This window comes from Rhinoderma darwinii, chromosome 3 (assembly GCF_050947455.1).
Source record: "Rhinoderma darwinii isolate aRhiDar2 chromosome 3, aRhiDar2.hap1, whole genome shotgun sequence".
Classification (NCBI taxonomy): domain Eukaryota; kingdom Metazoa; phylum Chordata; class Amphibia; order Anura; family Rhinodermatidae; genus Rhinoderma; species Rhinoderma darwinii.
In genome coordinates, this window is record NC_134689.1 from 58,884,794 (window position 1) to 58,901,590 (window position 16,797).

The 16,797-nt window shown below is 47.5% G+C and overlaps 1 protein-coding gene across 1 annotated transcript in view; it reads right to left on the reverse strand.

Annotated features, from left to right (window-relative positions):
* Window positions 1-16,797, reverse strand: part of SLC4A9 (solute carrier family 4 member 9) — a 369,367-nt gene that overhangs the window by 240,485 nt on the left and 112,085 nt on the right. The window contains exon 6 of the mRNA XM_075856371.1: window positions 3,351-3,438. Coding sequence (XP_075712486.1) covers window positions 3,351-3,438 — 88 coding nt within the window. The remainder of the gene's footprint in view (window positions 1-3,350; window positions 3,439-16,797) is intronic.

Genomic DNA, 16,797 nt, shown 5'->3' on the forward strand with positions numbered 1-16,797 from the left:
GCCATATAAAGGCTTGGTTTTCTTTTCATGACAAGTTGTAGTTTTGCACGACATCATTTATTTAATATAAAATGTACTGGGAAACTGGAAAAATTTAGTTGTGGGGTATAATCGGAAAAAAACAATGATTGCTCCATTGCTCTTCGAGTTTAATTTTTACAGCGTTCATCGTGCAGTAAAAACATGTTAACTGTATTTTGCAGGTCAATATGATTACAGCAACACCACATATATATAGTTTTGTTATGTTTTACTACTTTTAAAAAGAATTTAAAAAAAACAAAAACATTTATTTTCTGTGGCTATATTCTGAGAGTCATAACTTTTTTTTCCATTGTTGTAGCGGTAAGGACTTATTTTTTTGCAAGGTGAGCTGTAGTTTCAATTAGTAAAATTTTGGGGTGCATGAGACTTTTTGATCCTTGTGGTGTTATAGGTAATATCATCAAAAGTAGGTTATTAAGAGGTCAGTTCATAACCCGTTCTGACACAGAAGATACATCTGATTTACCTAAGAAATGCATATCTTTGGCCATCAAAGGACGTCCACTGTCAGGCAAATGGTTAATTGGCCCTTTCCTCACCAAGGTGCCAGATGTGTTGATTAAGAATTTGGCACTAGGGCCTGTAGTTAGCATCAGATAACCTTCTTACCCAGGGTTAGAAGTCATTGCCCACACATCCTGAACAAACATCTAAAGCTATCCAAATGGAGCCTGTGGTGTGTCTGCCATGTGGACAAGGTAATCATAGGCCATTGTTATATGTTTCCAAGAAAATATGATACATCAAGACAAACCCCATCATAATTGATATTTGTAGTGACCCACATAGCTAGTTATGATCAGGGGAAATAGCCCTCATATATAACTACCTGGAATTGGCTGTTGGCTAAAAACATGGGCCTATTACAGTGGTGTTTGATATGCCCTGGTTGGTAAATGTCTGCACAGGTGAATGCAGGTGATATTATATTTCTAGGGGATTCCTGCAAGGACACATAACCACTTTTATGTTTCTCTATAGAAATACAACTGTGTAATGGGAGGAGTACGCTTCATTATCATATGAACAGCCTCTCTCAGTGACATCACCAGCTAGTGGACTGGGGGGGACGGGGGACTGGGTTTAAAATGCCAGGAGAAGTGAGGGTCAGTTGTCAGTCATTAGGGATCCATATCTCGGTTGGAGTGACTGCCCATATTTTCAGCTGTCCCCACATCCAGGATATCACTGCTGTACATCAGTAAAGTTTTGTTCTGTTTCTTTTATCCCTTTTTTTTCATAAACTGTTTGAATGCATCGTAACTGTATGTATATTTTTCATCTTTTAATCTGACAACTATTTTTTGTATTGCACTGCACTATTGAGTATTAAATTTGAAATATTAATAAGTCTCTTCCATGTAGTCTTACAGAACTTATACTTCCGAAGGTGAAGAACGTTACCTGTATTTTATGTTCCATGTGGATAATCTGTTATTGTAACTGGTGTAAGAGAACATAGAGATGTAGGCCCCTATTGCCTAGATAAGTATAGGTGGTGGTAGCATACTGTTGTATAAATTATTGGGGTGTTGGAAACCTATGTGAGCAATTTAGCATAATCCTGTCATCTAGAGTGAGTGGGCATGGATTTATGTGGTAAATTAATAAGCTCAGTAGTGTAGTTCACCCCTGTGACGTGACCGGAGATTGGCGATCGTCACAATCCTTTTTATAAATTTTTTTGTGGGAGATGAAGTGACAAAAACCAACAATTCTGGCATTTTATTTTTTTTGCAGCGTTTAGGGTATGTTCACACGATAGCAGGCATTTACGGCTGAAATGACAGCCTGTTTTCAGAAGAAAACAGCTGCGTCGTTTCAGCTGTAAATGCTCCTCCTCGTAATATACGAGGCGTCTGTGACGCTCGTATATCTTGAGCTGCTCTTCATTGAGTTCAATGAAGAACGGCTCAAATTACGTGGCAAAGAAGTGCCCTGCACTTCTTTGCCGAGGCAGTCAATTTACGCGTCGTTGTTTGACAGCTGTCAAACGACGACGCGTAAATGACAGGTCGTCTGCACAATATGTCGGTAAACCCATTCAAATGAATGGGCAGATGTTTGCCGACGTATTGTAGCCTTATTTTCAGACGTAAAACGAGGCATAATACGCCTCATTTACGTCTGAAAATAGGTCGTGTGAACCCAGCCTAACTGTGCGGGTTAAGTAATGTTATATTGGAATAGATCGGGATTTCATAGAAGCGGCGATACCAGTTATGTTGATTTTTTTCTTTTTTTAAACATTGCTTTTGGGCAAAAATGAAAACTTTTAATATTTTTATTTACTAAAAGACTTTAACTGTATTTAGCATTTTTATTAGTCCCCCTAGGGTACTTGAACTAGCGATCGTTGGATCGCTTGCACTATATACTGCAATACTAGCTTGTTACACTTAAGTGTCGGCTGTATCATACAGCCAACACGCTTGTCTTATGGAGCAGGCTCACAAATTGTCGGGAAGGGGTACATAGGCTAATGATAAGGCAAACGAGTGTTCATACAAACGCTTATCCCCCATCATTGCCCTGTGCACACAGGGCAATGATTAGGCAATGAACAATCAAACTCTCGTTCATCAGCTGAAAATTGTCACTATTCGACAGCACCTCTCCCTGAGTAAACAGGGATGCAAATGCATGGGAAATTCACAGCAAAATTAGCATATTTGACGGATCGCCAATATGTGAATTTCGAAGCAGACTTGCCGTAGATTTCAGCCTTTGCACAGCAAAGGCTGAAATCCACAGTGAAAATCTGCTGATTCTCCACAACAGACTATGCATGCTGCGGAATGTAAATTCCGCACTGCAAGATAGTTTACGCACAGTTGATTTCCGCAATGTCTGCACTAACTTAACTAAAAACATATACAAACCAAAAGGATAAAAAAGGCTGCTGCGGATTTCCACTTTGGCCTGTCAGCAATTGAATTCCGCAGCAAATCCACCACATCTATATGTGCCCTTAGTTTACCCTACACAAGATGTCATAGTTATTTATAAGACATAAAAACATATGTCTTAATAATAATCACATAACTGTGGAGGAAGAACTGATTAAGGCCCTGTTCACATCTGCTTCGGAGCATTCCGTTGTTCTGGCGGAACCCATAGACTTTGATAGGTTCCAACAGGTTTCCGTCAGGGTGTCCGTCGATTTGCCGGAAGCAACAGCGCAGCATGCCTCGCTATTGTTACCGTTATTTTTTACGGAATCTGCGATGGAGGCCCCTAACGGAGGCTGCAACCTAAATGTGAACACACACTTACAGATATAGCGCAATAAATGAATGGTTTACCTCATCGGTGAGTAAGGTGGCAATGGCTCTACCAATTTCATGATAAGCTTTTGCTTTTCTTCTTGGACCCAGAAGAATAAAAATAAATCTGCAAAAATAAACACTAGTTGAGAATACTTTGATGCTGGAATATAATGTTTATATTATACTTAATGGATATATTTTGTAGGTACATATTTATAAATCCACACACACCTGACAAGTATGTATCACATTGTTTAGCAAAGGAAAGATGAAATAGAAGAAAACATATATAATATACAGGTTTTCAAGAAGTGGTGTTTGATGGACTAGTAGACTTGTTGATCCTCAGATGTTTCGATTTTTGTGGCCCCCTTCATATATATATATATATATATATATATATATATATATATCTCTCTCTGACTTGGAGGGTCACCGCTGGCAGACCGTATTTTACTGTGGCCTCTTCTTGTAACCACAGAAGACAGCTGCAATGGAGCCTATAACATTGAACCAATAAGTGAGTGTTGGTGGATCATGTCAAATCTGACCCTACAGTACATCTTTTAGTAATTGATTTCATAACATAGTAATGTTGAAAAAAATACATTAAAATACAGGTAGTTGCCAATTGCCTCATATTAGGGGAAATATGTCCATTATAACTCCAATTTGGATAAATGCCTGGATCGCATCTCAACAATATACTACAGATATAGTAAAGATAAGTTATTATATAATAAAGGTACAATTAAAGAGTGCTTCATAGAGACATATCAAAAGTTTGGATCGGTGGGGGTCAGGGTGCTGAGACACACCATTGCTGAAACGAAGGTGCAGAAGTGCTCAGCTGAGCAATTTGCACCTTTGGCTGTGATCAGCACTTCCTGTCATGCTGAAGACAGCTCTTATACAACGTCTATGGGAGCCATCCTGGAGCTGATGAGAAGCGCTGATCACAGCAGAAGGTGCTCAGCGCTTCTGCACCTTCGTTTCAGTGACAGTGGTGGTCTTAGCACCTGGACCCCCACCGATCCAAACTTTCCATATATCTCTATAACATATCAAAAGTTTGAAAGTGCAGTTACAGTTATATAACAATGCATAACTTTTTCAATAAAAGTTCATCCCTTTATTTTACTCCTTAAATGTATTGTAATATTTTTATTGGCAGATGCCTGCCGGGGTTCATCCATACAGATACATGGATGTAAAAGCAACAAGCAATGGCTTTTGACAAGCCCTCCAAAAATTTACCCTTTTTATTGGCAGATGCCTGCCGGCGTTCATCCATACATGGATGTAAAAGCAACAAGCAATGGCTTTTCACAAGCCCTCCAAAAATGTACCCTTTTTATTGGCAGATGCCTGCCGGGGTTCATCCATACATAGATGTAATGTAAAAGCAACAAGCAATGGCTTTTGACAAGCCCTCCAAAAATGTACCCTTTTTATTGGCAGATACCTGCCGGGGTTCATCCATACATTGATGTAAAAGCAACAAGCAATGGCTTTTCACAAGCCCTCCAGGCCTGCTTGTAGCAGACGGCAGTGGAGGTGTATTGGTGGTAGTAGAGGTAGCCAACGGACAGCAAGGGTGGTGGTAGTAGTAGTAGTAGCAGCACATTAAAAGACACTGGACAGTCACAGGACAAAGCCCTGTGGTGAGGCAGGCCTGCTTATAGCAGACGGCAGTGGAGGTGTATTGGTGGTAGTAGAGGTAGCCAACGGACAGCAAGGGTGGTGGTAGTAGTAGTAGCAGCACATTAAAAGACACTGGACAGTCACAGGACAAAGCCCTGTGGTGGGGCAGGCCTGCCTGTAGCAGACGGCACTGGGGGTGGATTGGTGGTAGTAGAGGTAGCCAACGGACAGCAAGGGTGGTGGTAGTAGTAGTAGCAGCACATTAAAACAGACTGGACAGTCACAGACAAAGCCCTGTGGTGGGGCACGCCTGCTTGTAGCAGACGGCAGTGGAGGTGTATTGGTGGTAGTAGAAGTAGCCAACGGATAGCAAGGGTGGTGGTAGTAGTAGTAGTAGCACCACATTAAAAGACACTGGACAGTCACAGGACAAAGCCCTGTGGTGGGGAAGGCCTGCTTGTAGCAGACGGCACTGGGGGTGGATTGGTGGTAGTAGAGGTAGCCAACGGACAGCAAGGGTGGTGGTAGTAGTAGTAGTAGCAGCACATTAAAAGACACTGGACAGTCACAGGACAAAGCCCTGTGGTGGGGCAGGCCTGCTTGTAGCAGACGGCAGTGGAGGTGTATTGGTGGTAGTAGAGGTAGCCAACGGATAGCAAGGGTGGTGGTAGTAGTAGTAGCAGCACATTAAAACAGACTGGACAGTCACAGACAAAGCCCTGTGGTGGGGCTGGCCTCAGGCCTGCTTGTAGCAGACGGCAGTGGAGGTGTATTGGTGGTAGTAGAGGTAGCCAACGGACAGCAAGGGTGGTGGTAGTAGTAGCAGAACATTAAAACAGACTGGACAGTTACAGGACAAAGCCCTGTGGTGGGGCAGGCCTGCTTGTAGCAGACGGCAGTGGAGGTGTATTGGTGGTAGTAGAGGTAGCCAACGGACAGCAAGGGTGGTGGTAGTAGTAGTAGCAGCACATTAAAAGAGACTGGACAGTCACAGGACAAAGCCCTGTGGTGGGGCAGGCCTGCTTGTAGCAGACGGCAGTGGAGGTGTATTGGTGGTAGTAGAGGTAGCCAACGGACAGCAAGGGTGGTAGTAGTAGTAGCAGCACATTAAAACAGACTGGACAGTTACAGGACAAAGCCCTGTGGTGGGGCAGGCCTGCTTGTAGCAGACGGCAGTGGAGGTGTATTGGTGGTAGTAGAGGTAGCCAACGGACAGCAAGGGTGGTGGTAGTAGTAGTAGCAGCACATTAAAAGACACTGGACAGTCACAGGACAAAGCCCTGTGGTGGGGCAGGCCTGCTTGTAGCAGACGGCACTGGGGGTGGATTGGTGGTAGAAGTAGTAGCAGCACCAACAGCGGCACATTAAAAAAAGAGTGGACAGGACAGAATCCCGTAGTAGCAGGCGGTAGTAGCAGGCGGCAGCAGCAATGTCAGATCTAATCAGTGGCATCAGGCACAGGGGTTTTAAAATCCTCACCGATCCACGCTTGATTCATTTTCAGAAACGTGAGATTTTCCAAGCTGTTGGCGGACAATCTTGTTCACTTAGGGGTGACGAAGCCCCCTGTCGCGCTGAATACCCTCTCTGACGCTGACGGAGAAAGGGCACAGTCCAGGTACGAGTGAACCTGGTTGTTTAGGTGCTGGTGATGGTGAACATCCCTTTGGTGACTATGATGTGTGTCAGGTCGGGGTATTGGATGTAAAAATGTTGTCATCATATTTTCCAAACTGAATTGGCTGCTGCTGCTGCTGCCGCTGCTGCTGCCGCCTATTGCAAAGGTAGCTCTGCCAGAGGCGGTGGAACGATGAGACAGTGGGGAGCGGAGAGTGGCCCCCCGGTCAGACATGCTTGCAGCAGGTATTTGCCGTTTGAAAGCCGTGACAAGCTGGCTGCATAGCTTCTCTCGATAATAAGCCAATTTTGCCTCCCTTTCGGAAGGCGCAAAAAACTCCCCCATTTGGCTTTATACCGGGTTCTAAAAGTGTGGCTATCCAGTACTCATCTCTTTGCTTCATGCTAACAATACGACAGTCAGCGCGCAAGTAACAAAGCATACAGCTCGCCATTCTGGCCAGCGTTTCACAGGGCCCGGTTGGTTCCATCTCCGCCCCATACTGCCATGGTTGTACATCATCAAGGTCGTCGTCAGACTCGTCATCATCACTGTCATGTTGTGCGGCTGCCTCGTCCCCTATCCCTTCCTGTGATTCCATCTCCAAATCCAGCTCCTCTTCAGGTCCTGTTTCCTCATCCTCCTCCTCCTCCTCCTCCTCCTCAACATCCATAGCCAGATGTGATCCTTCCTCCCTCCTTTGCTGAATCATCGCTGTGAGCGTTTGCTCCAGAATGAATATTAGCGGCATAACATCGTTCATTCCGCTAGCGTCACTGCTCACAAATCGTGTGGCCTCTTCAAAGGGCCTCAAAACGCGACATGCGTCTCTAACCAGCTGCCAGTGCCTGAGCTCGAAATTACACTGGCTCCAAACGCTGCCCGTCTGCTGCATCAGGAAATCATTCACGGCTTTCCGCTGTTCGTACAGGCGGTCCAACATGTGCAGGGTGGAATACCAGCGTGTTGGAACGTCGCAAATCAGGCTGTGTTCTGGGAGATTGTTTTGACGCTGCAAGTCCAGGAGGGCATGCTTAAATGCATACGAACGTCTAAGGAGAACGCAAACCCTCCTGGACATGGCCAGCACACCCTTCAAACCAACATATGATTTAAGAAGCGTGTTATGACCAGATTGATCACATGTGCCATGCAAGGAGCGTGTGTCAGGTGACCTAGACGCAGTGCAGCCACAACGTTCTTCCCGTTATCAGAGACAACATTGCCCAGTGTGAGTTTCAGAGGAGACAGCCAGCGTGCGATTTCCTCCTTGATGCACAAGTAGCTCCTGCCCTGTGTGGCTTTTCTCGCCCAGGCTCAGCAGGTGTAAGACAGCGTTGTGGTGCTTCACCTTGCACCTATGAAAAGAGGAGGGAGGAGGAGTGGAAGATACGCTGTGTCCTGTCGGGGACAGGAAGACCTCCATTGAGGAGGGCAAGGAGGAGGAGGAGGAGGAGGATGGTAGGCGCCTGGTGTCCGGAGTTGAACCAGAAAGATACAAGCGTGGAGGTGGTAATGCCTGGCATTGCTGCGGTCAGGGGCGTAACTAGGAAAGACTGGGCTCCATAGCAAACTTTTGACTGGGGCCCCCTCTCCCCTGGGTGTCACACAACCCCCCCTTGTAGATAGTGCCTTTTTTACAGCCCCCCCTGTAGATAACGCCATACAGCCCCCCCTCTGTAGATAGCGCCATACATCCCCCTGTAGAGAACGCCATACAGCCCCCCTGTAGATAACGCCATACAGCCCCCCTGTAGATAACGCCATACAGCCCCCCTGCAGAGAACGCCATACAGCCCCCCCTGTAGAGAACGCCATACAGCCCCCCTGTAGGGAACGCCATACATCCCCCCCTGTAGAGAACGCCATACAGCCCCCCCTGTAGGGAACGCCATACAGCTCCCCCCCTGTAGGGAACGCCATACAGCCACCCCCCCCCCTGTAGGGAACGCCTTGTAGGGAGCACCATACAGCGTCCCCCCTCCCAAAAAATTGCGACCTACAGTGTTTCCTACAAAATACATGTATCCCCTCTCCACAGGATCTCCACAGGATAGGGGATACATGAGTGATCGCTGGCAGCGATAGGGAGAACGGGGGACTGAAAGTCCCCTGAACTTCTCCATGACAAACCTCTGACTTACGGCGTCTGCGCAGCTCAATAAAAATGAAAGGAGCGCGGGTCACACATGCGCACAAGCACGACCGGCGCTCCATTCATTTCTACGGAGCTGCCGACACAGACCCCGGAAGTCCGAGGTTTGTGATGGAGAACTTCAGGGGATTTTCAGTCCCCCGTTCTCCCTATCAATGCCAGCGATCACACATGTATCCCCTATCCCGTGGAGAGGGGATACATGTCTTTTGCTCTATTTTGCGCCTTCAGGACAAGACACCGTTTAGCCATTTTTTAGCACGTGTTAGTTAAATGGCTATAACTTTTTTATTTGTTGGGCTAAACACGTGATTTTTACGACGTTTTTTCCCTAGACAATGCAGGTTTCATTTTTTATCGTTTTTATACACACCATTTTTGCTATTTTAGAATTTTTATTCATAAAGTTTGAAAATAATAGTAAAAAAATAAGCTTTTTTACATTTCAGCTATTTTTTTTTGGTAATAACATAGTTTTACCCTAAAATAGACCTTTTATTTGTGATCGGCATTGTCTACCGTAAATTTTTATATATTACATGTCTATATTAGGGTAATTGGGTCAGCGCTAGCGTTACAACAATGATTGGCGGGGGGGGGGGAACGTTTTTTTTTTGGGGTGGGTATTTTATGTGTGTCTATTATTTAAATTTTTTTTGCACTTTACTTTATTCTTTTTTTATTACTATGGTTTGTCCCCCAAAGGTCAAAGAAGACCTTTGGGGAACTTTATATATTTTTTTCTTTCTTTTACACCATGTTTTTCCACTGTAACTGGAGCTGCACAGCAGCCCCAGTTACAGGGGAAATCAGCCCTCTCATAGTGACGATTGTCACTAATAGGGCTGTGCTGGGTCTAGTAAGACCCAGCAGCAGTCTGCCACTAACGGCACCCGGCGATCATTTGACCAGTCACATGATCACCGGGAGGAATAGAGATAGTGCCGTTGCTGCTGTCTCTATTCCTGTACACAGCATTCATTGAGCGCTGTGTACAAGTGATCAGAGAAGACAGAAGCAGTGAAAGCTGCTTCTATCCTCTCCTCAGGGTCCCCGGCAGTCACTGACAGCCGGAGACGCGACATTCAGCTGCCCGATCGCGCGGGCAGCAAGTTAAAACCCGAGCCGTAGAAAGTCTATGGCTCGGGTTTTAAGGACCCTGACCGCTGGCCGTAAAAATACAGCCAGCGGTCGGGAACCAGTTAATGGCAGAGCGGGGAGATACCTCCCTGCTCTGCCATAGTGTTCAGTGGTGTCCCGCTGTAGCAGCCATAGCGGCCCCGTAGCAGCCGCTACTGCTGCTACGGCGGTAGTTACGCCACTGGCTGCGGTGGTGCATCGGACTGCAAAATATTGACCCAGTGGGCCGTGAAAGACATGTACTGTCCCTGCCCATAGTTGCTGCTCCACGTGTCGACGGTGGCATGTACCCTGCTGCACACGGATAATTGCAAGGACTGGCCCACCTTTTCCTCCACGTGCTTGTGCAAGGCAGGGACAGCTGTTTTGGAGAAGTAATGGCGGCTAGGTATTCGCCACCTAGGCTGAGCACACGCCATCAATTGCTTGAAGCCGGCGGAGTCGACCAGGTGGTACGGCAGCGACTGCACCACCAACAACTTAGCCAGGTGTGAATTAAGCCGCACGACAAGTGGATGACTGGGTATGTATTGTTGCTTATTGGACAACTATTCCGTAATGGATAACTGACGGGACGTAGGAGGAGCACTAGATGACCGTGATGATGAGGACAACGAGATGGTGGATAAGCCTGGCTACTACTTAGATGACAGGGACTTGGAGCAGCAGCAGCAGCAGCAGCGGCAGAGGGGTCTTCATTAGATGTACATGATGGTGGGGCATGTCGATTGTTCCACATGGCCTTGTGATGCCGCTCCATGTGTTTACGTAGAGCGGTAGTTCCTACATTGCTGCCCTGCCCACGCCTTACTTTCTGCTTGCAGATACGGTACTGTGCCATGTTTTCGTCCTCCGGGAAGGTACAGAAAAATTGCCACACGGCAGAGTACCGTAAAGAGGTAGTACCACATCCACCACCACCACCCGAGCTTGCCCCTTGTCTGGCAGGCTTTTTTCGGGAGCCTACACCAGTAGCAGCAGTGTCGCCGTCACCGGCTCCTGAGCTGACTCTACCGCTGCAACGTTTTGCAGATTTACTTCTGCCCCTACCTCGGCTTGGCTGTTTATCACTGCCAGTGCCGCCACTACTACCCTCCTCCTCTGACGCCGTCATCACCTCGTCACCTGGTTCCCACATCCTGTCTAAAACAACATCATCATCATAGCCCTCCTCATCATCCCCGCCACTTCTGTCACTGTGTTGTGAATGTGATGTGACATCATGGCGGGCTCCATGCCCCCCCCTCATTACTGCGTCTGCCACCACGGCTACCACCAACACCCCCACTACCACAGCTATGCGTCTCGGACACCGCTTCCACCTCCACCGCCGCAACACACTCCATTGGCTGACTCGCGGAAAACAAATCATCATCACTATGTTGTTCAGTATCTTCCTTCGGACCCGAGGAGATGTCTCTTAGGACTCTCAGGAAAGATGGCTTCCCGCTAGGAAGGGGAGTGAAGACATAGATGATGGAATGGAAACGCTAGAAATACCCATATTACTTCTGTCACTGTGCGAAGGAACTGTAGAGGATCTGGAATCCAACGACGAAACCTGGCTTGAAGCCAGATCGTCAGAGTCTTCCTGCTGAGATGACCGCGAGCCAGCCAACCAGTCCACAATGGCCGTATTGTCTAAACTAACCCGCCCACCGGAGGAGATGGACAAGTCTGGCTTGCTAATACTGCTACTACTACCAGCAGGCACATGGCTGCTGCTACTAGTAGAACTGGGCACATGTCTTGTGCCAAAAATGCTGGTACTGGGTCTGGCACCAAAGATCCAACATTTGGACTGGAAGAGGACATGGCATGGGTGTTTTTTCCTCTACCCCATCCTTTCACAACCTTTTTTTTACTGGACATTTCACTGCTGGAGTGCAGCAAGTTGAATCAAAACCCCTTCCCCTACTAGAGGAATGAGGCCCTTATAAAATATTATTCGGACTGGCGGAAAATCAGTGACTCATAAGGTGCTAGTCAGTCAGGGAATGCTGGGCGTTGTAGTACTACAAAGGCTGCCTGTATTGCAAGTTGGATGTTAACCCATGCAACGGGGATGAGCCCCTTCTAAAAGCTTATTCACACACTGGCTTGGCAAATGGCAATGAATGAGAATTTCTATCAGCCACTGTGCACTCAGGGAATGCTGGGCGTTGTAGTACTACAAAGGCTGCCTGTATTGCAAGTTGGATGTTAACCCATGCAATGGGGATGAGCCCCTTTTAAAAGCTTATTCACACACTGGCTTGGCAAATGCCAATGAATGAGAATTTCTATCAGCCACTGTGCACTCAGGGAATGCTGGGCATTGTAGTACTACAAAGGCTGCCTGTATTGCAAGTTCGATGTTAACCCATGCAACGGGGATGAGCCCCTTCTAAAAGCTTATTCACACACTGGCCTGGCAAATGGCAATGAATGAGAATTTCTATCAGCCACGGTGCACTCAGGGAATGCTGGGCGTTGTAGTACTACAGCTGCCTGCCTGGATTGCAAGTTGGATGTTAACCCATGCAACGGGGATGAGCCCCTTCTAAAAGCTTATTCACACACTGGCTTGGCAAATGGCAATGAATGAGAATTTCTATCAGCCACGGTGCACTCAGGGAATGCTGGGCATTGTAGTACTACAGCTGCCTGCCTGGATTGCAAGTTGGATGTTAACCCATGCAACGGGGATGAGCCCCTTATAAAAGCTTACTCACACACTGGATTGGCAAATGGCAATGAAGAATGGCAAATGGAAAATGGAGAATTTGTATTGCAATTTGGATGTTGAGAGTAGAGTAGACTCCTGCTGTAGTGGATGAGCCCCTGCGATTGCTGGATTCCTGGCTTTTAGATTCCTAAAGCTTTCCATTACTGCACAGAGATGCTATCCCTACAGCTCCTGTCTCTAAATTGGCCGCTGAGCTCCGTGCATAGACTTTTATTGCAGGCTTGAGCCCGCCCCTATGCTGCCTCCCGATTGGCTGGGAGAGCCGTTTGCAAGGCATTATGGGGTAGCCTGATGTCAGGTGATATTTTGAAATCCTCCATTTTAGATCTAACATGTGGCTGGCGCCAAAATGTAGCCGGGTTCGGTCAAAACGGGTTCGGCCGAACCCGGTGAAGTTTGGATTCGCCGTGAGCCGAACTTTTCACGATGTTCGGACCGAAACCGGGTTCGGTTGTCCCGGTTCGCTCATCTCTAGTCTTGGCATTGGGTAGTTTCTTAAGGGGCACAAAGTGGCACATCTTACTGAAGCGTTCTACTACAACCCACACCACCGACTTGCCTTGGGATGGAGGCAGATCGGTGATAAAATCCATAGAGATATGGGTCCAAGGTCTCTGGGGAATGGGCAAAGAACATAGTAAGCCCGCTGGTCGGGACCTGGGAGTCTTGGACCTAGCACAAATTTCACAAGCGGCGACGTAGGCCTTAACATCTTTAAGCAACCCAGACCACCAATAGGTTCTAGAAATTAGGTGCTTGGTACCCAGGATGCCTGGATGGCCAGATAGTGCAGAGTCATGATTCTCACTGAGTACCCTTAGCCGGAATTGCAGGGGAGCAAACAGCTTATTCTCAGGAAGGTTCTCAGGAGCTGAACCTTGATCAGCCGCAATTTTGGAGACTAAGTCAGAATCAACAGAGGATATGATTACCCCTGGGGGCAAAACACAAGCAGGATCCTCCTCCGGAGGAGGGCTGGCCATGAAGCTACGCGACAGCGCATCTGCTTTAATATTTTTAGACCCAGCCCTATAGGTGACCACAAAGTTGAATCTAGTAAAAAACAACACCCATCGAGCTTGTCTCTGGTTTTGCCTCCGGGCAGATTCTAGGAAAACCAGATTCTTGTGGTCGGTAAGGACCGTTACCTGGTGCCTAGCCCCCTCCAGGAAGTGGCGCCACTCTTCAAATGCCCATTTAATGGCTAAGAGTTCGCGGTTGCCAACGTCATAGTTACTCTCCGTGGTGGAGAACTTCCTGGAGAAGTAGGCACAGGGACGGAGATAAGTGAGAGACCTAGTACCCTGGGACAAGACAGCACCCACTCCCACCTCAGAGGCGTCAACCTCCACGATGAATGGCTCCATCTAGTTAGGCTGAATCAGCACTGGGGCAGAGATAAAGCACCTCTTAAGGACCTCAAAAGCCTGGACCACCTCCGGAGGCCAGTGGAGGAGATCGGCACCTTTGCGAGTAAGGTCCGTAAGAGGCTTAGCGATGACCGAGAAGTTAGCAATAAATCTCCTATAATAATTAACATACCCCAAGAAGCACTGTAAAGCCTTCAGGGAGGCAGGTCGGACCCTTTCAGCCACAGCCTGAACCCTGGCAGGGTCCATGCAGAATTCGTTAGGAGTGAGGATTTGACCCAAAAATGGTATCTCCTGCACCCCAAACACACATACTTCGGTTTTAGCAAAGAGTTTGTTTTCCCGAAGGGCCTGGAGCACCTTCCTGACATGTTCAATGTGGGAGGACCAGTCCTTGGAAAACACACGTATATCATCAAGGTGTGCTACAAGAAATACCCCCAGGTAGTCTTCCAGAATTTCATAAATGAGATTTTAAGAGACCGCGGGAGCGTTACACAACCCAAAGGGCATGACGAGGTATTCGAAATGACCTTCGGGCGTGTTAAACGCAGTCTTCCACTCATCCCCTTCTCTGATTCGGATAAGGTTGTAAGCCCCCCAGAAGATCAAACATAGAGAACCATTGGGCCCCCTGAACCTGATTGAAGAGATCAGAGGAAGGTGATATTGGTTCCTTACAGTGACCTTATTCAAGTTTCGGTAATCGATGCACAGCCTAAGACCACCACCCTTCTTCCCTACGAAGAAGAAGCCAGCACATACCGGAGAAGTAGAGGGGCGAATGTAACCCTTGGCCAGGCTTTCCTGGATATATTCTCTCATGGCTTCACGTTCGGGACAAGAGAGATTAAATATCCTACCTTTAGGGAGCTTAGCTCCTGGTACCAAATCGATTGCGCAATCGTACTCTCTATGAGGAGGTAACTCTTCGGAAGCTTTTTTAGAAAAAACATCAGCGAAATCCTGAATAAACTCAGGTAGAGTGTTTACCTCCTCAGCGAGAGAAAGCAAATTAATAGAAAAGCAGGACGTCATGCATTCATTACCCCATTTAGTAAGATCCCCAGTATTCCAGTTAAACGTGGGATTATGCATCTGCAACCAAGGAAGGCCTAAAACCAAATCAGACGATAATCCCTGCATCACCAACACCGAACACTGCTCCAAGTGAATGGAGCCCACAATGAGTTCAAAAACAGGGGTATGCTGCGTAAAATAACCATTAGCAAGTGGAGTGGAGTCGATACCCACTACCGGCACAGGTTTAGGCAAATCAATCAATGGCATAACTAGAGACATAGCAAATTCCACAGACATAATATTAGCAGAAGACCCTGAATCCACGAAGGCACTGCCGGTGGCAGACCTACCATAAAAAGAGACCTGAAAGGGAAGCAAGATCCTATTAGGTTTCATGTATACGGGAAATACCTGTGCGCCCAAGCGACCTCTCCGATGGTCACTTAGGCGCGGAAGTTTTCCGGCTGCTTATTCTTAAGCCTAGGACAGTCGTTCACTTGATGCTTGTCATCCCCACAGTAGAAGCCATTTTTCCTGCGGAACTCTCTACGTTGTTGGGGAGACACGGAGGCCCCAAGTTGCATTGGTTCATCCGAGTTTTCCGTGGAAGAACAAAGCAACGGAACCTCGGGAGCCATCATAGAGGAGCCAGAGGAGAAGGCACAAAAACGTTCAAGTCGTCGTTCCCTGAGACGTCGGTCAAGACGTACCGCTAAAGCGGTACTCCTCAACGGGTCTCTTACCCTGACGTAAGGTCACCAGCTGACTCTCGGCAAAGGCAGTCTTGTCAGTCTCGTCATAGTTGAGTCCGAGAGCCGAAAAAAAAAGGTCAACAGAAGAGAGTTCAGGGGCGTCAGGGGCCAAGGAGAAGGCCCATTCCTGGGGGCCATCCTGGAGCCGGGACATAATTATACCCACTCGTTGGCTCTCAGAACCTGAGGAGTAGGGCCTTAAACGGAAATAGAGCCTACAACTTTCCCGAAAGGAGAAAAAAGTCTTCCGGTCCCCTGAGAACCGGTCAGGCAACTTGAGGTGGGGTTCAAGAGGTGAGGTGGAGGGCACTACCTGGGTAGCATCATGCTGGTTGCACCTCTGAGCCAGGTCTTGGACCTGTAGGGAGAGACCCTGCATTTGCTCAGCCAGGGCCTCAAGGGGGTCCATAGTATTTCAGGGACCAGGGTAGAAAAGGTATATGGGCCTGTGATTATGTAATGTCAGGATAGGGAGACAGACAGGTGAACCCTAATCTACCCGCCACTCAGTCCCTGCCTACTTGCACAGCCCGCCCTAGGCGACGGCGTACAACTGGGCGACGGTCCCTACGCTCAATATGTGCACGACAGACAAACAAAACAAGGGTACACAGAAGCAAGGGAAATGGGGCAGTTGCCCACGGCAACACCGTGAGCAACGGAGTAGTGGACGAGCCGAGTCAAACCAGGAGTGTATGTGGTACGAACCGTCTGGCCAGGCTGCGATAGGCTCTCCCACTCCTCAGCCTACAAGCCTGAGTGGTAGCAGATCGAGTCACTCTAGCAGACCTAGGAACAGATGCAGGCTGATTAACCACGGACGTCGACACAGAAGCTGTGTCAGGCAAATCCTTTACAGAAGATTTGAGGAAGCCAACATCCACAGAAGATCTGTGGTTATTTCTCCAAGGTGTTTGGAATAACATCACTTTTGAGTTAACTTCAAAAACTGTGTGCAAGTGTACCTAGAAGATTTGATGCTGTTTTAAAGGCAAAAGGAGGTCACACCAAATATTGATTTGATTTCTCTTTTGATGCTTCGCTATGCATTTT